The sequence below is a fragment of the Solanum lycopersicum genome, chromosome 2, assembly GCF_036512215.1.
Source record: "Solanum lycopersicum chromosome 2, SLM_r2.1".
In the NCBI taxonomy this organism is placed as follows: Eukaryota; Viridiplantae; Streptophyta; class Magnoliopsida; order Solanales; family Solanaceae; genus Solanum; species Solanum lycopersicum.
Window position 1 is genome coordinate 56325366 of NC_090801.1, and position 25053 is coordinate 56350418.

A 25053-nucleotide genomic window follows, 5' to 3' on the forward strand; every position below is an offset into this window, starting at 1 on the left:
AAGTACCAAAAATACTCTATTGTTCAACTTGAAACAACTACAAGACATTGGAGTTGATATTAAATAGAAGATGATATCTGCTTCTAATTTCTGGTTAGTATACCAACCGCGTCTTCAAAAGTTCACATTGTGTGCTGGATACAAGCTACTACATTAGCATTCTCCATTTTTCATTTGCTTTACAAGATAATCCAATTACATCCACAAAAATAATACCCAAAGCTTTCTATAAAAAATCTACTCTTCTGGGGTGAAGATCTTCAGCAGATGCTGCTTAAGAGTCACAGCAGCATCAACAACAAACCGTTCCCAAGTTAGTTGGCCTTGTTGCCAGATCGTATCAATCATCCAATATATGTTCATCGACTCCATCATAGGGAAGATGCTGGTGCTGTAATCAACAGAGCTTTGTTGATGGGGATGAAAATAATTTGCTTATCCTGCAAGGTAGAAACAAATTCTCTATCATTGATGAAACAACTTGGACCATCTTGCAAAAAAGTAACGAGAACATGCACCAGAGGGTCTCTTGCGTAGTCAGGTATATATATGATCATAATTCGCCCATGTAGTGATGCATCAACATGGAATTTCTTTTGGCTTACAAACTTATTTTTGTTGATTTAGATGGTATGAATGGCCAATAATCAGGTCAAATCACAAGATTGTGTGAAAGCACAGAGTTCAAGGGGTGTTCTTATTGCAAAGTTGCATTACAAGTTATGGGGTTTCACAATGATTTTTCTGTGTGATGCCTCATCACGTCGAAACAAAGGTTATTTAAATGTATGTACAGTACGTGCACAGAACATAGATTCATTTCACCTAAAGAAGTTTATGTCAAGCACCTCTGTTTCCATTTTCCAGACGAAGGAGCTCACCTTGATAGCCTGGGGCGTCCATTAGCCTCACTCATCCTCGTCAAAGTCCATAAGGAAGTCTGTTAAATTTTCAGAATCGTCTACAGCTTCCTCCAGAGACATGTCTTTCTTTTTGGGTTTACCCTGCAAGGTCATGAAGTGCATGCTGTTGTGAAACTCCAAATAAAAATTACATTAAGAAGAAGACATGTCTTTCTTTTTGGGTTTACCCTGCAAGGTCATGAAGTGCATCCTATTGTATAAAATTTGTATTCCATTATCTCCACGCACAGAGGAAATTTCCTTAAGAGGAATAATTTGCTACAAACTAGAGGGGTCAAATGGGCGGGTTGGGCTGAGTTTGAGAATGTTAAAATGGGTTGAGTTAATAAATGGGCGGGCCATTGACCCGCTTAAATGTTGTTTGGGCTGAAATGCACTAAAAATCGGGTTATGAACCAACCTGCTCAATGCTTACTAAGTTTTAAATTCAAAGTTTGTTTCTTATAATTTGTTCGGGTACTTGATAAAATTTTCTTATTATGACTATAAAAAACATATAAAATAAAAAAAAAGTTATTTTATATTTAGACGATATGTCTCATGCTGCATATTACCCCAGTTTTAAAATAGGCTGAACTAAGTAAGTCATAATGGGCCCAGCTAATCAAATTAACAGGTCATTAATCCACCAAACATATATGGATTGGGCGGGTCATGGTTATTTGGGCTGATTTCGCCACCCCTACTACAAACCATGTAGCAAAGGACAGATAGAACCGAAAAACAGCAGTTTTAGACTTTTAGGCAAGTATAGACATCAAGAAAAACCAGATTGTTAGCCAAATATATAGCATAGCAGTATATAACAAAATCACTAAATCAATCATCCTTTCAATTGATTTAACAAATTGAGCCATAAGATCAGAAAGGAAACCAATAAATCAATGATCAGTAGAAAGGAAATTACCTTTGATTTGCTAAGCTCGGGATTACTTTTCAAAACACTCCAATTGCGTGTAATTTTCTCATCCTCCTCTTCACCTTCAGCCTCACTTCCTTCTTCTTCATCCTGAACCACCAAGAGGAGTTACTTGACATAAAACTAATGATTAACATACAAGGCCAACATAGCAAATTAGAAAATTTAGAAGTTCAGGATGAAGCAAAACAAAGTTCATCAAACACCAAAACTAGAACAAAGTAAGAATAAGAATGATCTCACATCATTTTCACCAATGTCAACAGCTCTTGCCATAGCTTCATCAATTTCTGCCACCTGTTGCAGAGAAGAAAGTACTTTTACTGAACAGATTCAAAGAAAAGGAGACAGGGTACTAATGTTAAGCAATCTGATTGTTGATGATTGCAATATTATTTGATGCATAAGAAAAGATTGAAGAATGAAGTAGACAACAGTTTGCTAGAGTTAATTTTTTCAATTTTATGTGCAAGCTAACTGCAACATATTTGTGCCTGGGATCTAGAGTAGTTTTGCTTGTACACCTTAAAAAGTAATTTTTTTCAAGAGAGGTAAGTGTATTATAAGATATCACACCAAGAAGGTGCAATTAAAAGTATTTACAGTCAACCCAGAGAGTGTATCCCTTCCTATCCTTAAAGAGAATCTATGAATTTTAACACTGCTTCAACATCATTTGCATCATCATTTCTCTTTCCTTAAAAAGTAAATTCTATAAATAACAAATAGATAAACTATTCAATTGAAGCTTTTACATGTATAACAATTTGTTAGCAGCAATGCAATAAAACAACAAATGCAACTGCAAGGAATAGTACTTTTTACACAAAACTCAGAGAATGAAACGAAGTATTATAAATACCTATGAAAATTTATTACCTCAATTTCTTCCGTCTTCTCTTTCGCCAGAATTTTCTCTAGCTCCTCTCTTGATATAATTTTGCCATGCTGATAACAAAATGTTCCGATAAAACCCCGAACATAAATTAGTAAAAGATAGGCTGATAAAACATAATCACTAAAACAGGTATATCAACTCTATACACAGCCGATAACAACTATACTTGTAGCCTTTTGTTTCTTGAGTTAACATGACAGCTAAAGAAGTATGCTACAACATATTTACCATACAAACAGTTATCTTCTCCAATCACCAAACCTGATCTAGAATCCTTTTGATTAGATTCATCACATTCACAAAGCTCAGTAAAGTCAAATCTTCATCAAGTGGACCTATCAGCAAAATTTGGCTTGACTTACTGGAACTTCCATCTCAATTCTCTTTGACTTCCCTTCATCTTCATAATCTACTAGACCTTTTACCTAATTTAAAACTTTCCTGATCTCCAAAAGTAAAAATAACACATTTAGAAGAGATTTTGTTCATATTCCTCATTAGCTATATACACCTAGTTGTTTGCCCATAACAATTTGACAAATTGCATATCCCTCAAGTCTGAATTAATCAACTAAGCCTTGATACCAAATTAGTTGGAATCAGCTGAATGGATCTTCTATATGTCCCCGAGGCGATGACTTAGCAGTTGACAGATAGAAATAAAAACTTCAAGATTCTAACTACAACATTCAGTGTGGGCCCATCTGCCCCAAACTTGGTGGTTGTAGCAGTCTGCTCGTGAATTAGTTGATGCGCACACAAAATGGCCTGAAAAACGTCATCATTTATAAATTCATTTGCATCTATTCCACTCTATCTGCATCCATTGCCTCATCTTTTAACACAATTTTAAGGGTTCTCTAATACCAGCCTATTTCTCATTCTTAGCTCTAAAGGATTTATAAATCTCTCATTATAATAAGCATTGGATGTCATGTAAGTGGCACAACAACAACGACTGCCTAATATCAACAAGAAAGTATAGCCTACATAGATAGATCCTTTGCTTCCATTGTATTCATGATAGATCACATTGATTGATTGGTTTAGGATAACCATCAAGTTTACTGGAAACATTAGTTAATATCTATTCATCTAGTTAAGAGATTGAGCCTCAGTATCTCTACAAAGTAAATAATGCAACATCTCATATGGAGGCAAAGAGCATAAACAGAATTTAGCACAGTATCTCCATTTCCATTTGCTTAAACATGAAATACATCACTAATTCTGTAGCTTTTGATAATAAACAGTGCATGTACTAGCACTTGGCAATTAATTTGAAGTGCATATGTGAAAACGAGGTCAGAAATAAGGTCAACAAAGTTAACTAGGCAGAAAAACCATGTAGGGTATTGAATAGCAAGTTGCTTAACCAAACCTCTTTCAAATAGGCCAACATATTTGGTGTTGGTTCATGGAAGTCTGGACCCCTGAAATCAATCACTTCATCAGGATCTTGAATGTAATTAATGGTCGGGTAAACTGGATCTCCACCCCAAACTGCACAAAAAGAAAAGGAAAAAGCAAATTGTTGATTTCCAGTCAAAATAGAAAAAGAAAACCGAATAAATCAGAACAAATCACTTATAATTTCCAATCATTCTGACAGGATAAAGAGACAGGCACTTTTTTTACCTCAATTACTTCAGGCTATGTTTAGATATTTTTGTTCAAAAAAATAATTTGAAAATACTTTTGATGGCAATTTCCTGAAATAATCAAGCTAAAGATCCCTATAACTACCCGATAATAAATCATTGTCCCCCAACTTCCAATCACCTTCACTTCTAAACCAGCTGCGTACACAGATACTCACAAGTCACAAGAAAAAGCAGGAAAAGTTATGAAGTATAGTTCAGCCAGAGGGAAGGGAGATACTTTGTTTTATTTGATCCTCCCGCATTCTCATGGCCAACGGGTCACGAGGAATACGCATATCAGTTCCCATCATTATCCGGTATTCACGATCTGTTTGATGGGAGAACATTTCGATGAGTTGAGTGTTCTCATCTTCACCAGTCTCTTCAAAATGCTTTTGAATGGCATCTCGAGAAGTATCTCTTTTCCAAGCTTTGACCCACTCTGAGTAGTATGCAATAGGACCAATCTTTTCCATTTTTTCTTTTTCAGCCTGTAGCCTGCATTGCCCACTTATTAGTTCTTAGTTCCAATAGAAAGTGTATTCTGGTTCATCTTGAACGGGGAAAGTAGATTGCCAAGTCATTTAGCAACTCAAAGATCTGTCAATTAGGGAACAATACAAGGGACAAGTTTCAGAAAATAAAATCAGAACGGGTCTCCAAGGCAATGACCTAATAGTTAAGGCATGGGAGTAACAACCTGAAGATCCCAAGTACAAATCCTAACCACACACTTGGTGTAATCCCCTTCATTCTAACCTTAGTGGACAAGATTACCTAGGCCACATGTGCATGTAGGCTGATAGTAGACCAGCATAGTTATGATGCAGGCAAAGTGCCCCCACACCACGGATATAAAGATAATACAGGTAAAAGATAAACATAAACAAAATAGAAGTCAAGACTTAACTTTTCATCAAAAACCAGCTCCAGAGAGCTTGCAGAACCAATAGCTTTTGAAAGCAGTAGATAAAGCAAAAGGTAAGAGAGAGGACATGGAGTTGATCATCAATCTAACTGAAGTTTGACAATTTTTTCATGTTAATGCTATTTATAATATACATTACGAATATGAAAAAAAGAAAAGACACAATATTTGTTGCTTGACTCTTTGTAATAAGTACCATAATAAGCTTCCCAAGAATGAACTAATACAACAGTGTACAAGCACATAATAAGACATTAAGGAAATGGAATTTGCTTATTTTATACTTCCTCTCAGTTTGCCTATCCTTTCTTTGCAAGGTTCCCTGTAGCCTATAGTTTATGACATGCATTCATGACAGACGAAGGGCTTATGAATAAGTTTAATACCAAACGAGTGAGGTCCATCTTTTAACATTTCAGTGCAAGGGAAAAAGGAAGAGACTAAAACTTGAAGAATAGAACATGTGATGCAACATTATTAAAAAAGTTGCTGATTCTACCTTTCCTCCTTATATAAATGTCTCCTTGCTCTATAGAGCGCAGTCTCTGTCAATGTAGGATGCTCACCATAGAGCTTTACTTGTCCTGTCTCTGCCATAGCTTTAAGAAAGACCTGTTCCAGGGAAAATAATAATAATCTCTAAGTCAGAATGTTATGATGATATAAGTTTGAATCTGCTCGAGAACCAAGGGAGGTTTAAAGTGGTTAGAAATGTATTATTAATATTCACCGCGTCTCTACTGAAGATATCATTTTATCCACTTTAGATTTGCATTTATCTATTTTACAATGTGGCATCGAGCAAGCAACTAGCATGAGCAGCATTGACATCCAATCTTGATTAGCACAATTAAATTACACTGATTACACACATAAACAATTTATTCTACTTAGCAGTATATATTTTCAGTACTGACCGTTTCAACATCAGGGCGCCGCCTCTGCCACCTAGACCATTGCTCCTTTTCAGGCTTTCTCCAATTCCACCATAATTCTTCACTAGTAAGCGGCTTCTCTATTTCCTTCTTTACCTTTGGATCAATAAATGGGTGGGGCCGTCCATGTCTTTTATCTAGCTCATAGCCTGTCAGCTCTTCTTCATCTTGTTCAGGCTGATAAATGACATACTCTGAGGAAAGATCCTTTGGCTCTTCTGGTACACTATCTGGAGTCTCCAGAGGATCATCAGAAATTACATTGATTTCTGAAGGCTGGGAAGAGGAAGCAGATGCCTTGTACTTCTTTCTTCTACTTCCAGGAGCTTTTCCATAAGATGGAGTTCCAGTTGAAATACCATCTGGTTCAGGAGCCCTGGCGGCCTGAACTCGACTAGCTGTGCCTTCTGGCCAGTACTCCTTCCCAGGAATACTAGCGCGAGCTCCAGATGCTGGTTCAAGTTGCCCAGAAGTGGAGTCCATATAACTGTGATAAGGAAAACGCTCGACAGACACCTGCTCAAAAGAGCCCTGATTCTTTTCCTTGTTCTCACACTTTATACAAGGAGCTAAAGGAGCCTTTTGAAATGGACTACTGGAGACAAATTTGAGCTTCCATATTGAAACAGGAGTAGTACCTGTAAACAAGGTCTGGGTGGTTCCCAGCACAATGCATACTCCTATTAATGAAAACTTTTAAAAATGATGAGAAACCTTGCTACAATATAGAGCACCTTCCTTTGAGCATGCATGTTGAACATATTGCCAGACTTTACTTCATAATGTTAAACAAGAGATGCTTAAACATAAGATGCAAATTCATGAATAATTTCTGCCAGAAATTTAAACCTTCTTCCTTCCCCGATTACAATATGAATTTCACCGTCACAGAGAGCAACATGTGCTGGTGTTCAATGCAGATGCATACGTATACACAGTTCAGCAAATGAAGAAGTAAACATAGGCAGGTAAACTTGGTGTACATGTGGAGGGATAAGAAAGAGAGTCAGCTATAAGATGAGCACACAGATTAATTGTATAAAGGAAATTTGATGCATATCAAAATCAGAAAACAATTTACTACCATGAAACTACAAATAACTCCTAAAATCTAACCAAACTCTCTTTGCCATTGAAGTAAAACATTTCCTTCAAACAGCTTTCCCTGATCGTCAGCTCTAACACTCTAGAATACGTTAACCATATCCTCAAGCATATATCAAACTCCCAAAAATATCCCTCTCTTGAATAGAATTGATTATATAAACCATTTTAATCTCTTCTAGACTCTTATAGCTCACCCAAACCATTGATTCCTCTCGAAGATACAAAAAGTCACATATAAACCTAAAATCAACAATTTGAACTCTTAGAGACGAACAATTTTGTAAAAGTGCTCCTTTTTACTTATTATCTAACAACACAGAGTATAAGATTCTACTTCCAGTGGTGATTAACAAACATAATAAGATTTGTTGGAGTTCATAATAATCTAAAAACACCTTCCGATAGGGGCAGCAAATAGTTGGCACAAATCCATCAGTAGAGGCTACAATTCTCAGTCCTCTATCTGCAAATAACAGAAAAAAAACCAATTTTACAAAGCGAAGAAGAATTATTTTTACAAAAATCAAAGGTGCAACAAGTAAAACACAGTTACCTTGATACAAGGAAGTTGACAATACAGAAGCCATTGCTGAAATTGGCAACTCGAAATTGCTATAAATAACTCCTCTTATCCTTTGTCCTTTGCTTGGGTTTTAGGAGGGGCTTTAGTTAGGATAATGTGACCCTGAACCGTCCTACAAATTTGGACCGGCTTTCCAGACCGGCCTAGTCACCAATTTTCGCTTTAATTTCCGCGGGTTTAAATTATTGAAAAATGAGAGAACCATTAAAACCAATCTCTAAACTTGACGTGAATTATTAGTTTTATATCTGTACTATTGACTGTCTTAAGAACACTCATTTTCTTGTCTAATTGAAGCTCAATACACCCCCGATCTTGCAAGATTAGTGAAATACACCTTTAAATTGAAAGAAGTGTTTAAAACACCCTACACTTGATGAGAACTTAAAGGGGTATTTCACTAATCTTGCAAGATTGATGGTGTATTTAACTTCAATTGATCAAGTAGAGGAACGTTTTTAAGACTGTCAATAGTTCGGAAATGAAATTAATATTTTACCCCAAATTTAGAAATGATTTTGATACTTATCTCTTCAAAACAAACCACTATTTGTACAATTTATTGCGGAGGTTCCAGATATAGTTTTTCTTTTCTATATTATTTCTTAGGAATAAAATAAGTGTAGGAATCTTATAGCTAATTCTTCAAAGAGTTAATGAGATCTTTTGGGCTGTACGTGACTTTTATACAGAAGTCGTAATTCTTTTACTTTGATTATGTATGAATAAGAGAATTTTATAAATAAAAATTAATATTAAGGATGTATCGTTTGATGCACTTTCAATTTAAGCATATTATTTACTCATTCCGCGTCCCTTCTTTCTTTGTGTACCAAAAAGATATTTCAAAATGAGATATTTTGGAATGAATAATTTTTCACATGGTTTGTATAAATAAATAAACTCTAGACTCTTTTGCTTTGTTTATGAATGAATAAGAGAATTGATATTTTAATTAAATAAACACAATTTTAAAATATGCATATGATTTTGATGCACTTTCAATCTAAGCATATTATTTTAGTTTGCTTTCTACTATCTTCTTGTTTAGTTTCATCTAAAGATTCAACTAATTCACATTCATTTTATTTATCCACCTGATGAAAATATAGTATATGTTGTTACACAAATGTTTGTGAAATTTAATCATCATAATTTATAGCATTCTAATTAAAGTCAATCAATATGAAGATGAACTCATAGTATATCATTTCAAATTAAAATACTAGTACTGGGTTAATGAAATAGTATCAAATGTAAAATTTGAAGGAGCAAGAGCAAGTAATGTTGACATTGCCAGAAGAAAAGCTTCATATATAGCGTTAAAGGACAAACATAACTGTGAAGGCCCCAACCCAAAATTATGATAGTGGGGAGGCTCAGCTCAATATCAAATCGCTGTATGTTTCTTCATGGTACAAGGCGGAGAGGCATGAATCCTATACAATGACTAGTACACAGTATATAAATCCGGATGTACAAATCCATCGCGATGGCCAATGTTCCATGTTAAATCATATGTTAAGCTAAAACAGCCATCTGAACAGATACAACAACACACACCTTCATTTCTTCGCGTAAGATCTCAAGGCAGGAAGAAGATGATGCAATTCAAATTGTGCGTCCATCAAGCAGCGAAAAATGGTCATATCACTCTAGAAGTTGCAGCAATGGGCCTTACCCTTGAGTAAATTGTTCCACAGACAGAACATCTGTCGTGGAGACTGATAATGAGCCGTGAAATAGTCTTCCATACACCCATATTGACAGAACTTCCAGTTGTGAGAGTACTGTACAGGAGTTGAACTGTTGTAACTCTCAACCCACATACCCATGCTCACATCCTCCATTTTGAAGATCTGTCAATTTGATGGGGGAATGCGTATTTCAGAGTCTACACTTTGAACAGGTTTATGATTAAGAAGAAAACGAAAGAAATAAACTGTTACAAACCCGCAAGCTTTGGTTCCGATATTGAGAAGTGATATGTTTGGCAATATCACTTGTAATTATATATCCTGGTCCATTAGCATAAGGGGGGTATACATCTTCTGGCCACTCCTGTTGCACAAGTCAATATTTTCAAATTAGCTTTAGTGTCTATAAGAAATCAACAAACAGTAGCCATGATTTTGAATAACTCTATTATCATATAAATCTCTGTACCTCAAAAGTTACTGCCCACTTTCCTGTTCGAAGTGGTCTATGCAAGAGATTAAGATTGCCCATGTAAAGAGATCGTCTAGGAGGGACACGTTGAATTTCTCTAAGGACTGCATCTATCCTAATGAAAGTATCATCGTCACATTTCATGATATATGCAGCTGTCACATTCTGAACCTGCAACAGATATTGTGGGCCATGTCGATAGAAATTAGGACACAACTGAGCAGTCTAGAGAAGTAGAGGAAGATGGAGCGAAGTGCAGAACTCACCCCATACTTGCAGATGGCAATAGTTTTAAGAACCACTAGCTCGTATCTATCGATAAAGGGGACAATCACAATGTCCCCAAAGTAATCTGCTTCCTTCTTCAATATAGCATTTAGCTCCTTTCGTGGATTCTACACAGTTAAATGTTAATACATAAGTACATCTGTTGAGGTTGAATTCCAAACTGGCTATTGGCAGAGATAATAGCGCAAGTTCGACAAACAAATAAGTTGGTGAAGGAAAACTAAAGAGCGGTGTTTGCAGAACAGCATAAAGTAGTACTGAGGACAATAGCACAACCTTTTTCCTGTTCATAAATTTTCTCCTTTACCTGAAAGCAACACTACTTTCGTTTGACCATCATTTATATATGAGATATTCAAATGAAAGCGCCTCAGAAATCCTAGGATAGAAATGGCAAGAATGCTTCCAAGTGAATAGTACGGCAAGTTAATACCTCCCAAAAGATGATAAACTATGTAATGTAACAAGCGTGCATTGTGCTCCAGGGATAGCCATGAAGATTGAAGGATCTTCCAAGTAGGCAAATACAAAGGGGTGATTATATTGACATCTATTATCCAGCTACTAATGAATACAGTAGTTGTGCCAGAGTTTATGACAAAATATGCTATCGCAACATGAGATTTTGTAGTATTTTTATTGGAAAAAGTTGAATATAGTTCTTACAGAATAGCCACATTATACAATCAAGCTCTTTAATTTTTGAGAAGATACATTCAAGTTCTTTATTGACACGGCGCCAAATTTTAGGGTTCCCTAACTGTATTTTTAGAAGCAGAGTAATTGGCACTAGATACACAACACATTGATCATCCTCTTGGTTTCTGTCTGCGTACATTTTAATATTTGTTAGTTTTGAAATTTGGGGGCTTCTAGCTGCATGAAACATCAAGAGTGTTTTTAGTCAAATGTCTCAATGATGATGAGGAACTCCTTATATTCCAACGAAGTCTAATGAGCAGTTGGAGCATGGAAGAGAGGAAGACAGAGAGAGGAAAATGAAATCAGAAAGTTCCCATAAGGAAACAGCAAATTCTTTCTAGTATTTTTCTTTCGATAAGGTGAACTGGTGAAGTGTAAATTCTTTCAGGATCTGGGCACACCCTTATCTAATTTCCTTTGAATGATGGAAATCACAACTTTAACTTCAACTGGAACATGGGAGGAGAGTTTATTGGCTAGAAGTAATGACCCTCCTGTCGATATAAGATACAGATGGCATACCCATGGCCATCACCTCTATTTTACTCAACTTATATTGAACTGTCCCCAGGTTATTTGACAACATTAGACATTTCCCACAACCCAGGCAACAGTGAACCAGTTTTGCTATGTTTTTCATTTATTATCCATTGTTATTCTCTTCAGTAATGATTTATGAATTGAGCTTTGTCATCAAGCTTCATGTCTCATTAGATTAGCGCATTGTAGGTCTATTTTTTTTCTTTTCACTATCTAATTCAATAGCCACATGATGTATACGCACACAAACACAATGTATGTGTATGTATTTACTATACATCTTTGCTATGATAATATCTAACTTTTTGATAAAGGAAAAAATAAATGCATTAATAAAGCAGTTCAAAGAAACATCTTTTTTATTAAAAAAAAAAAAGATGTTTCATGACCTATCATTTGACAATCTCCTTAATCACCTCATGTCAGAGTGGCAGCTCATTGGAGGAGCTTGAAATATTGTGATTACAAGGAATATGACTGCATCTGGGGTGCAAACATATTTGGATGCACAAAGTTAACATGCATGTATTTTTACTCTCCAAGGAATATTTGGGTGAGGGATGCAACTTACCAAAGCAACAAAGAAGCGGACTGCTATGTCTGAGGATTTGATTGCTGAAGCCTGCATCCATGTTTTCCTGATTGCCATACGCTCAGCAAAGTGATTGGTGGCAGAAAGCACCCCAATGAAAAGTTGAATGCGATTCTTGGGTAAAGGAAGAGATTTCCACTTCTCTGAGAAATCCAACACTCTTTGGGGAGAAAAACTTGGATGAGAGGTTGGAAGAGATGTAGCATAAACCGAATGTATATCTACGTCACCTCTGATTGCCAACCCTGTAGCATCTTCCAGTGTGAAGCCCTGATAGAATAGAGAACATCTGACTATGGCTTACTAGTATGGAAATAACAAATGTGAGGAAACTGAAACATTAATTCCGGAAAATCTGGTGATCATATTAATTGCAACAATTACAAATCCGTGAATCTGGTGAAGGGGTTCAGAAAAGGGATAAAACACTACGATAACATTTTATGTTATCCATTTTTTTTTTGTTTGGTAATATTTGTGTGGGCAAAAGATCTGAATAGTAGCTTGATTTCCAATGTGCCTTTTTTTGAGAAAAATGTATTCCAGTGGTTGAATAGTGATTGCCTGGCACAGCAGTCTAAAATGTGCTTACTCTAAAATCAATTCCAAGAAGAACATCTTAAAAACACTCTCCTACAATAGTTACTTGCTCAGTCATGGGAAAAGCAGAACACTTGCATGTCTACAGAGAAAACAATCAAAATTATTTGGAAGAGATCAAGCAGCTTACAGTTCGATATGGAAATGAAGTCACATGCCGCCCACCAACATTGATATGGTAGCCATCAATACCAGCACGAATAGTTAGAACAAACATCCTACCCTCCACAAATGGGAAAGGCCATGTCACCTCTGGCTTCTTTGCACGTCCAATGAATCGATCAAACCATGAGAATATTTTCGACTCTCGAGTATCAACAATGTCATTCCGCATCCACTTCTCACATCTCAAATATCCATCAACTGCATGAAAGTAAATTCAAAATTTTATGGTATTTGGTTTATATAAAGCTGTTAATCAAGAATCCCACAAGTAAAACTTCTTAGGCACAAGGCTTATCAAAAAAAAAGTTTGAATAAGTTGTAAAAGAGGTTTATTATCACTCTACAATGGAACTACACATAATTAAGTGAAAACCATCAGTTTAGATATAAATGAAAAACAAATTTGACAAGAGCTAAGTGATAATACTAGAATGGGAAAGGTGAGGAAGAGATAAGTAAAGAGAGGACTATCAGTCTATCACAAAATCCTTCAAAATGAGAGTGACAACAATCAAAAGAAAAGGAGAGTCAAGTATGAAAAACAATGTTTGTGAAAAGAGTCCTTGTTTATACTCTAACCAACTCACTCTTTCTTGTTTTAGAGTTAATTCTTCTTTGCTACAAGGTAACAATGATGTATTCCTTGAGGAAAATGGAGTTAATTCCAAACAACACTATCCATCTGTTGACAAGAGCTTCAAAGTGTAGGATAATCCATTGTTTTAGAAGGAGGATCAAGTGTTATAGCTAATTACTATATTTATCCCAGCACCGCCTCAATATAACTCCTTTAGTAGTCTTCTTGATCATAATGAGACCTCTATCGGTCATCTCAGTTTGCACTGTAAATTGATTATACAAATACGAGGATATTCATCAACCTAAGGGATGGGGAGTATGCCAAGGAACATAGTGGATGTTCTAGCATTCGGGAACAGAGAAGGTATTAACTCAATACATAAAGAGAGATGAATGGTTGTCCCAGCTTGCATAAAAACAACAACATACCCCGTGTAATCACACAAGTGGGGTCTGCGGAAGGTAGTGTGTACGCAGATCGTACCGCTGCCTTTGGAAGGTACAGATGTTTCCAGCTTGCATATGTGGTGGACAATTTGGGAAGGGAGAAACCAGATACTATGAAGATAAAGTTTGTCACATCCAGAAGATAAAAATGAAGTGTTTAGTCCTTTTTATTTTTGGTGTAAAGGAGTATGCTTAGAAGATCATAAATTGATTTTTGATGTTTTAGATTCCTATCTGTATTTTGTGAATTTTCTCAGTAATTATGGATGGTTATACAGATTTTGTGTAGTCTATACATCAATATACAAATATGTTACCTTTCTCAAAAACATGACACGTTTAACCCAAGAAAACTCACGACGAAGTGACTTTTGATCCTTATTTGAGTGGTATGATTTTGAACGATAAGGTTATTTTTAGGGCAAAATACATGACCAACTAGACATTGTTGTGTCTCGTGCACACCTGACGTTGACATGGCAAAAGTTTTGTGTTTCACCCAAATTTGAGTGCAATAACCTTTAAAGTACTGCGTTTTAATTCTTTTTTGTTTTTCAAAATTCTGTGGGTCCCACATTCTCACCCTTTCCCCACACTTCTTCAATCCTCCATTCACCATTTTTGGGACAATACAAACACAGACCCACAAGAGAACCACCACATCGCTCTTGTCCTCCTTAAACCACCCTTTCAACTTGCTCTCTCCAACATCCTTCCACCAAGGATGCCACACAACCTACAAAATTTTCTCACTGATTTCCCCAGCTTCTCCCAGAATACAGTACACTTAAGAGCCACCATCAATTAGCAGTAGGGTGCTAATATCCAAAGCACCATGTTTGTTTGTTAAGTATATGCATGAGGTGGTTTCTTTAACGCCAGGATATGGTCGCAACAGACATTGTACCAACAGAACATTGGAAGATATGGGAAATTCTAACTGAAGGTTAAGGTCCGACTTAGTAGAATTGAAGGGTGAATCATTTCAGGAGTAAGTGTGATCACATGACATGGCCGTGATGGGAAACATTAAGGCCAATACAAGATGGAAAATTTCTTAAGGTTGTGCAACTACACATGCTATTACCAGCCACACACACCTAAGTCCCAATCTGGAAACCCACTGGATCAAGCTTTAGCCTAGTTTGTAACTACACAACTAGTTTGTGCAACCGCCCACGCCCCAGTCCATCAAATTCTTACTCCTTCTTAGTTTAAGGATAATTCCATGTATATTTTGAATGGGCTTGCATATCTGGGGGACCTAAGCTATAAGTAGCACATAGGCATCTTCGAAATAGAGACAGAGGTAAGCTATAAGTCACATACATACACTTGATGCCATTTATAATACAACTTACTTGATCAAAAAAGAAATAGAGACTGATGATATTTTGAAGAGCATTATGCTTGTGAGGTAGGATGTACCACTATGTTCTTGAGGAACACGAACACCAATGGCTGCCATGAAGTGGATAATTCTCTATGTTTTGACAATACTTTATTTTCTTGGTCTGATAAGTCTAATAGGGTTTTACTCTTCCACTTGGGGTTCAATACCTTTGATTGCATTGCTTGGTGAATGGGTGTTTCAAAATAGATTTCCTTTCCTATTTCTTCGCCATTTATTGGATCTATCAAGGATCATTGTTTCCTATATTGTTTGTGATAGAATTCATTAGTGCTCCATATTTTCTTTGTTTCTTCTTCTCTAAGTTGTTCAGTTTTCAAGAGATTTTACAAAGTAAAAAACAAAGCGACAATTTCACTTTTCCAGATAGTTGTGTGTGATTTTTTAAGCCAACTTTAAGCACATTGATTGTCAAAGAACTTCACCTATATATCCTAGAATTCTCTTCATTATCAAAAACATCATTTCCCTTTATTGTTTCATTACCCCCTACCCAAACCCACAAAATTCCCACAAAGGAATAGCTTATAAAACAGAGAGACCAAATCAGACAAGAAAAAAACAGAAAGTGTCTTACCAAGCATGTCATCATCATACTTTGAAGGCAAACCATCACACCTGTGAGCTGTTCCCCATTGCATTCTATAGCAAGTATTGTGTTCGATCACTGGTCGACGGCTCCAATCTCCTCTTATTCTAGGATTCAGATGCAAAATCTTTGGTGGATCCTCACCAACCACAGATTTTAAACCTTGTAATTCAATCATAAATTGGGAAACCAAGACTAATGCATCAGCAGCCCTTATTTTGGCAAGCTGTGGTACATACTCATGATGAGCATAACGAGGAGTACCAATAAGTGTTATAGAAGAACCTGCTGCAAGCCCACAAGGTAGGAACATCATATGATCTGTTTTAGCAATTTGTGCTCCACTACTAGAAACCCATGAAGGACATGATTCAGGCTTTCCCTCAAGTATGGAATTCATCTCAATCCCTTTCTCCTCATATTTATCCAATTCTTCCCAAGCTTTCGAGCCTAGAGTCCAAGCTTCATCTGCCATACTATCCAAAATAGACAGATTTCGCTCCATATTCTGCCTTTTCAAAATAGCTGCAGTAATTCGACCATAGTGAAGCTTAGGAGGCTTTTTATGGGGAGAAGCTTCATCTTCATTATCCTCTTCTTGTGATTTCACTTGAGAATATTCCCTTACACTATTATGAAACACAGAAATGGATTCTCCACTATCATCCTCCACATCTAGAGCTACATCAGCATCATCACCACTCAAAACTGTCGCGCTCTCAAGAAACTCCGGAAACTTCACACAGATAAGAACCAAGTAAAATGCAGCTAAACCCAGTAAAACATAAGACAATTTAAACCTCCTCACACTGGAAGCTTCATTTTTCAACCTTTTCATCATTATATATATATCCCAAACTAATCAGCACAGAAAACAACCCCTATAACCCCCACCACTTCATCGTCTCTGGTAACCACAACAACATCAAAATCTTAAGACCCAATGTCAGCAACACCAAGCTCTCAATGGGTAAACACAACAAATCATAAATACAACACTGAGAGCCGAAACCCACCTAGCTAATGATCGATCAAACAAGTTACCTGTTACCTGACCTCAAATTGCCCAGCATTGCACCATATCCCTTGGAAATCCTGAAGAAATTGGCAAAACCAAAGCTGCAGAATGCCCTACAAATGGCTGGGGGGGGAAAACCCCAATCTTTAGGTAGGAGGGATAGGGAGAAAAACCCTAGTAACGTAGATTTTGGATACACGATGAAGCAGCAGTTGACAGAGAGAAGAAAGAGCAAGTCTTTGTTAAGAACAAATCAGAATAGTAAACTTCCCCAAAATATACGGGAAAAATTGACTGGGATTTTTGTCCTTTAAAACCTTGCCAAAATTAACCAAAATTATTCATTTCATTAGTGACAATCCACTACGGACCCAATCATGGGGTTTTATTTCTTAAGGTTCCCCTCATCTCGATCGGTTTTAGTAGAGTGTGTTAGTAAAAATAAAGTACGTATTAACTTTATATATTAGAATAGTTATAATTTTTTCATATTAGATATATATTCTATTGTGTATTAAGATCCGTATTGTTAATATCATGAATTTTTAGTTATTGGTAATGTAACGAATTTTAATGCATTCATTAGCATGGTTAAAAGCTTCATTGTCCCTAAAAAATAGTTAAATCTTTTCCATCATTAATGTGAAGGTATTTTCGTAAAAATATATTTTTATGTGATGCATGATATTTTTAATACACTAAACCAAATAATGCGAAATATAATTAATGCAAGCATTATTAACACACTTTATTTAGCATTTATTATTATACACTCTATCAAACGACATCTATTCTCTCTTAATTAAAAGTTTCAAAATTGAGTTTTGGGTATAAAAAAATCTTTAGCAAGAAGCATTTCCCTCCGAATGGAATCCTAAGTAGCGAAAATTCAAATATAGTCGGACTATGATCTAATACGGAACGTTGGGTGAGAAATTGAAAAGAGAAACATCTAGATTCTTTTGGTAAGAGGAATAAGGATAATAATTTTGTGATAAAATATAGATATTTCATTGTAGTGATGTGATAAATTATCACATAGTTGTCATAATTTTCTTGTTATAAGAGTCGACGTAACGAAGGAATGAATCTATTAAGTGGGAAAGAGCCCTCGTAAGGCCTCTCTCATCCCTTGCTTATGCTGAATCGAGATTTTATTGGTCTTCTTTGACCCGCGGGTGCGAATCGGTAGCTGTGAAACTAGCTCTGGCTTGATGACTGCTTTACTTTTCGCCTTTTCCTGGGGCATAGAAGGAGTTGATCCTGGTCGAGGTAAATGAATTTAGGAATTCATATCCTCTCACTTCGTTCGAGCTGAATTACATCCACCCTCTCACTTCGTTCGAGCTTCCTTTTCAGCCCTCTCACGGCCGAAGGCTCCACAACACGTTGGAGAGCTATATGAACTTCACTAACATTGCAAAATGTATTTTTGCATTATATTGATACAAAATTTTCTACTATTGTTAGTAATTTCAGTATAGTTTTGAAATATCTAAATTTTTATTTTAGAATATTAAATTAATGAAATGCAATTTAATTGTATAAATTATTCAAATTAACTATTGTTAGTAATTTCAGTATAGTTTTGAAATATCTAAATTTTTATTTTAGAATATTAAATTAATGAAATGTAATTTAATTGTATAAATTATTCAAATTAACTCGTAATAAGTATATTAAGGACAACTAAGAATAAAATAAATATATAGGTACAATAACAACGCGAATGGTACATTTTGAGCTATTTTGGTAACAACATAAATTATTCATTTTCCATTAATCAAATGCACTTTTGACCCTTTACTGATAAAAATAAACCGCTATTAATATTTGACCAAAAGCAAAAACCTTTCTTTATATTTTTAGTCAAAAGTCACTAAAGTTATATTATGAACCTTAGACAAAACTTTTCTATCAATTATACATATTTTATTTTCTGTTAACTAAACTAAACATCTTAGAAATTGTATAAAATTGGAACTTAACTGCAACATATAGTTGTGTAGTAGTGCAGTAACCATGTGCACAGTGCACAATCCAGAACAACTTGAGCTGGACATTAATTTTTTAAAAAATTTGTTTTATTATAGGAGGTTGACGATCGAATCTTTACTCAAATAACCAATCAACCGATCTACCAAGATCCTCGACGAGCAATTCATTATTTTCAAACTTCTTTATCTGAAGTTCCTCGATTTTCAGGGTTTGAATCTGATGCGTACGTTAAACTACGCCATCACACCCCAACTACCCCACATGTTTGATCTCAATTCCCCTTTTTACCTTTGTGTATTGTTGACTTCATTGATTGATTCCTAGCTTCATCTCTAGTAACAATATTCAACTATTTGGCTATTGTGACAAGAATTAAGAGTGCATTGATCAAGATCATACATTAATTTGAACCAAGATGTTACCTATCACAATTGAGTTGTTATCAAAATCAATGGTGATCTTCGACGAAGATGAACAATTGCTGATGGAGAATATTCTTGGTGGAACAGATCAACTAGGCGTTATCGCGATTGTTGGCATGCCAGGGCATGGTAAGACAACTCTTGCCAAAAAGTTATATCGCCACGAAAACATAGTCAATCGATTTGATGTTCGTTCATGGTGTACTTGTGTCTCTAAAGTATATGACAAGAGAAAAATATTGCTTGAACTATTAGGCTATGAGTATGAACACCGCGTTCAAGTTGAGAAGAGTGTGGATGAATTAATCCAACAAGTACGAATGTGTTACGAGAAAAGGAGATATTTCATAGTTATAGATGATGTATGGAGCACTGTTGTGTATGATGAGTTAGTTAGTTTGTTCCCAAATAACAACAGCAGGAGTAGAATTGTCATAACTACCAGGCTTGATGAACTGGTTGATTCATCTGTAAATTACTCGTTTTGCTATACTCATCGTCTTTCATTTATCGCGGAAGAGAAAAGTTGGTTGCTACTAAGGAACATAGTTTTTAAGCAAGAAAATAACTGTTGTTTTCGAGAATTTGAGGAGATAGGGAAGCAAATAGCGAAAAGTTGTGCAGGGCTACCTCTAGCAGTTGTATTAATAGGGGGTCTTCTTGCAAGATTGGATAAGAAAAAAGGCATTTGGACTAAAGTGGCTCAATGGTTAAGTGCAAGTGCAAAAGTTGCTGGTGAGGCAGAGTGGTACATGGACATAATAGAGTTGAGTTACAAGCATTTGCCAAGTTATTTGAAGCCGTGTTTTCGTTACTTTGGTATGTTTCTTGAGGATGAGGAAGTTTCAGTTAACAAGTTGATGAGAATGTGGGCTGCAGAAGGTTTTGTACAGAGTGATGAGGTGAGGAGTGCAGAGATTGTCGCGAAGGACTATTTGATTGATCTAATTACAAGCAATCTTGTCTTGGTTGCGGAGAGATTTCCACTTGGTGATATCAAATCAGTTTGTCTTCATGATTTGGTGCAAGATTTTTGCTTGAAGAAAGCTAAAGAAGAGAACTTTTTGCTGAAAGTTGATAGGTATAAGAAGTGTTCTTTCATTTATTCGTCGTTGTAGAACTTTTGTAATGCTCAAATTTTGTGAGGAATTGTGACGCAGTTCCATCACAAATAGTGTTTTTTTTCTTGTAGTGATATGTATATATTATGTCTAGTATCTCACTGTTATTCGTTTTCTTTCAGATCTCATGCTTTGGATCCTGCTACTTCTAATTCAGCTAGTGATGTACAACGGTTCCTGGTTTGCTCGAAAATGCAGCACTTCATCAAGTGGCTGCATCCGACCCAACGTGTCCATACTTTGAGGTTACATGCCCACAACATTAATGAATTTTACAATATAACTGACGGTGAAACGAACAAATTCATCCTACCAAGTGGAGTATTCAGTTCAGACTTGTTCAAATTATCACTTACAGTACTGGACTTAAGGAACATTATGATCGATGCTTCAGCTCTGGAGGACATAACATCCTTGATTCACTTGAGGTACCTGTCAATTTTCGGTAATTTTAGTGAAATTCCACGGGCCATATCGAACCTTACAAATCTGGAAACGTTTGTTGCAAGACCAAAAAGTGGTACCTTAACTCTTCCAAGGTCTATCTGGAACATGATAAACTTAAAGCACGTGTATATAACCGAAGCAATGATACATTTCAACAGTACTGTTGAGGCTGGAAAAGAGGGTGTTTTCGAGTTAGAGAAATTAGAAAGCTTTTCGAAAGTAGTCATAGTGAATGGAGATGATATATGTGAAATGTGCAGCAAAGCACCAAACTTAGTCCAACTTGAACTTATTGTGGAGCAATGGGACAACTTGTTTAGCTCTCTCAACTGTTTGATATATCTCGAAACACTTAGTATCTATCATCGTGGCGATTTTCCAATGAGTGGGATTAACATGATGTTCCCTCAATGCCTAAAAGAGTTAACTCTGTCTAGTTGTGGCTTCTCATGGGATGAAATTTCAACAATTGCCACATTACACAACTTGGAAGTGCTTAATATACTTCTTTCTGCCTTCACTGGGAAAAAATGGACAGTTGGTGTTGGTGGTTTCCTTAACCTTAGACTATTGAAGTTAGAACATAGTTCTATCAAACATTGGAACATGTTTGTTGATTCATTCCCCTGTCTCGAGCAACTGGTGTTGCGTTGGTGTGGTAAACTTGAGGAGATCCCCGCGAGTTTTGGGAGCATGCCTTCGTTGCAGAAGATTGAGGCGCGCGCTTGTTGTCCCTCAGCCAGAAAATCTGCTGTGAAAATCAGGAACATGCAGAGGGATGACATGAAAAATTTAGACTTCAAAGTCATCATGTATTTAGATTAGAGTTTAGTTTCTTCTCTTATTTTCATGTTTCTTTTAATGTCAACTCGCATATTCTGATTACTTTGGGTTGAAATTTTGTAAGACATGTCGACTAGTAAACGCTAACGAGATCAAATGAGGGAGAAAAAATAAATACGATTTTAGGTGTGATCAAATTTGAATTTAACGATAAGATAAACATTTAGTACTTTAGTACATAATATTAATTCATGAACATTATTATAAGCAGTACATCAAACGGAATGGTTTAAAAAAAAAGAGCAATTAAAAGAAAACAAATGTTTATTCAGTAAGGTATATAATAAATTAGGAATAAGCATCATTTATTTATTTATTTGTTTAATTAATTTATTTATTTTGTTTATTATGTTTCTTGGCTTTCCTATTAACCTCCTTTATATCTTCCTTTAGAGATATAACAACACTCTTAAATTTGTCGAATTCTGTGCCAATTTTAAGAAGTTGTGCATCTTTTACTTTGCCTGGTCTTTTAAAATCTTCTTTAATTTGTCTGAATTCTTTCCAGTAATTTACGGCTTCTTCTTCATTTCTACGGCTCCCAAGTGAGATGTATATTATAGCCTGAAAAGAATAAAGAACAATCTCAAAATGAGCCGGATTAATGACCATAATTTGAAGTTTATGATTTACTGTAAATTCGTAATGAACCTTAAGTTAATGTATAATAAGTAACTCGTGTGTTGTAAGTGTATTCTACGTAGAGCTGTCAATATGGGCTAGCTCACTCCCTCCGAGCTAATCGATATAAGCTTTGACATTTTACGGGTCAGGTTGGGCTAGCCCATTTTTGGTGTAGGCCGGAAAATGATCGGTCCAATCCACAAGTACGTGGACTACAGACTTGCCGGGCCAGCCCACTTTTTAAAAAATTATATATATCTTTTAATTATTAATTTTTAAATTATTAATTATAATTTAAATATATTATCATAAATATCGACAAAACAATATTACATGAAGTTGATGTTACTACTTGTTAATCAAATTCACAAATAAAATTGTCTTTATAAAATATTTATTAAGTTAAGTTACTATTTTTTTGGAAAAAAAAAACTATTTAAGTATTTTTTAAGTATAAATATTTAAATAAAAATATAACTTAATTGTTTTGAATTTGGCTCTCATCAATTTTATATTTTAATATTACATTATATTTTTTTAATTAAATTTTATTGGCTCATTGACTGGCCCTACTGATATATAAAGAATAAAGTTACCTTATAAAGTGGACGCCTTGCATCGGTAATTAATTTTTCGTCTAAACATTTGCAACGTAGGGCGTTATTGTATTCTCCCTAAGAAAAATAATGACAACCAAAGTTAGTACTATACAATAAAATGAAGAGTTTAATTAAATTTAAATCAACCTTAAAGTGAAAATTATTAATAAATGAAATAATTTAACCTGGTAAATAAGTGTTTCCACAAGTTGCATTTCAAACTCATAAGCTTTATGTGGTTCAGCATTTTTTATTGCATTCTCTAATTTCCTCACTGCTTGGCTTTCTTTTCCACTCATTTCCATCTTTGCAATACACCTCTATTAAACACATAAAACACAAGAAAATAGTTTTTTCTGTTTTTTTTTTTACGCATAAAAAATGAAGATCTTTCGTAGATAAATAAAAAAAAATTATAGGGGTCATGATTCATGCATGACCCATATTTTATATCAAATAATATCAATTTATCATGTTTTAAAAATATATTCATACAAGTGTCATATAGGTGCGATATAAAATAATAAGAGCGGAGAAATGAGAGTTAACCATCTAAAGTAAATATGTGTCTAAAGCTAGAGGATAAGAGCAAATATATATATATATATATAAAAAAAGTAAAACGAAACCCTTTTTTGATAGTATAAAAACAAATATAACTACATATTTTATATCAAATAATATCAACTTATCATGTTTTAAAATATATTCATACAAGTGTCACATAGGTGCGACATAAAATAATAAGGGCGGAGAAATGAGAGTTAACCATTTGACGTAAATATGTGTCTAAAGTTAGAGGATAGGAGCAAATATATATAAAAAAAAGTAAAACGAAACCCCTTTTTTGATAGTATAAAAACAAATATAACTACATATTTTATATCAAATAACATCAAGTTATCATGTTTTATAATATATTCATACAAGTGTCATATAGGTGCAACATAAAATAATAAGGGCGGAGAAATGAGAGTTAACCATCTAAAGTAAATATGTGTTTAAAGTTAGAGAATAAGAGCAAATATATCAAAAAAAAAAAGTAAAACAAAACCTCTTTCTGATAGTAAAAAAATAAATATAACGATATATTTTTTTCGAAAATAACAAAAAAAAAAACAACACGTATTACTTACTTGTAGTTTCTTGAAATGGGGTTGCTCCTCATTGAGCAAAGCATCAAGATCTGTCTCAGCTGAATTCAATGATATAAAATCAGCCTTAGCTTTATGATAATCAATTAACCTTTTTAGAGCCAATTCACCTCCATGTAAAAGTCCAATTGACATTGATCTTGTTAATACTTTTTTCAATTTTTTATTTTTTCTCTTCTTCCATAAACGACCTGAAAAAAATATTAATATATAACACACAAATAATAACATTAAAATTGTTATTAATAAACGTTCATCGTGTTGTGCCACGACTTCGATTGATTTTGTTTTCACTAAATCAATGAAATCTGATGTTTGTTGTATTAAACTCATTAGAAAATGATCGTTGATCATATTTGCTATAAATTGTGTGACTTTTTTTCTTTTTTGTGATTAATTAATTGTGTTGTGAATAAAAAAAAAAAAAGAGTGAGGAAAAGATCCATATATATTTAATTTGGGATTCTTTTTTTAACTTTAGCATCTTTGATGTCTTGTGAAAGTGTTTGTTCTTCACTTGATTGTAAAGAAAATTATTGGATGCTTTAGTGTTTGGTATATAAAAATATTATTCTAATTTATGTATATAGTTTTTTTTTTCTTGTTTGGTTGGTCGTCAAAGTTTGTGGAAAATATTTAAATCGAGAAAAAAGTTCTTTAAAAATGAGAAAATAAAACAGTATTTTCCTGACCTTCAAAAAAATACACTCATGCCCTATACCTCTATCCCAATACTATTTTTCTTAGATTATATATATAAAAAAATTTGAAATGATATTTTTTGCTTTCTTGATGAACGCCAAAAAATA

The 25053-nt window shown here is 34.9% G+C and overlaps 4 protein-coding genes and 1 long non-coding RNA gene across 7 annotated transcripts; 2 read left to right on the plus strand and 3 right to left on the minus strand.

The window, feature by feature from the left end:
• Positions 1-53: 53 nt before the first annotated feature.
• On the minus strand, positions 54-8247 carry LOC101055518 (Hop-interacting protein THI030). 3 transcript variants are annotated; one of them, XR_739486.4, is made up of 11 exons: positions 7907-8247; positions 7749-7816; positions 6229-6897; positions 5811-5923; positions 4622-4881; positions 4122-4243; positions 2722-2790; positions 2086-2139; positions 1831-1932; positions 849-1004; positions 54-440 (listed from the first exon to the last, which is right to left on the minus strand). XR_739486.4 is itself a non-coding variant. In XM_010317555.4 (11 exons), exons 1-10 carry the CDS (start codon positions 7938-7940, stop codon positions 909-911), a joined length of 1587 nt encoding a protein of 528 aa, XP_010315857.1. In that variant the 5' UTR covers positions 7941-8247; the 3' UTR covers positions 54-440; positions 882-908.
• LOC138342214 (uncharacterized) lies at positions 402-1370 on the plus strand. The gene is made up of 2 exons (XR_011215021.1): positions 402-541; positions 628-1370. It is a non-coding gene; the product is annotated as an uncharacterized lncRNA (long non-coding RNA).
• Positions 8248-9223: 976 nt separating the features above from the next.
• Positions 9224-17470, minus strand: LOC101250361 (hydroxyproline O-galactosyltransferase GALT2). The gene is made up of 7 exons (XM_004233083.5): positions 16007-17470; positions 12958-13190; positions 12207-12497; positions 10372-10500; positions 10103-10276; positions 9890-9997; positions 9224-9795 (listed from the first exon to the last, which is right to left on the minus strand). The coding sequence occupies exons 1-7, from the start codon at positions 16857-16859 to the stop codon at positions 9592-9594; spliced, it is 1992 nt and encodes a 663-aa protein (XP_004233131.1). The 5' UTR covers positions 16860-17470; the 3' UTR covers positions 9224-9591.
• A 1568-nt stretch (positions 17471-19038) lies between these two features.
• Positions 19039-21909, plus strand: LOC101262178 (putative late blight resistance protein homolog R1C-3). Its single transcript, XM_004233828.4, has 2 exons — positions 19039-20537; positions 20700-21909. The coding sequence occupies exons 1-2, from the start codon at positions 19450-19452 to the stop codon at positions 21847-21849; spliced, it is 2238 nt and encodes a 745-aa protein (XP_004233876.2). The 5' UTR covers positions 19039-19449; the 3' UTR covers positions 21850-21909.
• A 120-nt stretch (positions 21910-22029) lies between these two features.
• LOC101250075 (uncharacterized) lies at positions 22030-24658 on the minus strand. Its single transcript, XM_004233082.4, has 4 exons — positions 24227-24658; positions 23276-23410; positions 23088-23165; positions 22030-22431 (listed from the first exon to the last, which is right to left on the minus strand). The coding sequence occupies exons 1-4, from the start codon at positions 24596-24598 to the stop codon at positions 22198-22200; spliced, it is 819 nt and encodes a 272-aa protein (XP_004233130.1). The 5' UTR covers positions 24599-24658; the 3' UTR covers positions 22030-22197.
• Positions 24659-25053: the final 395 nt, after the last annotated feature.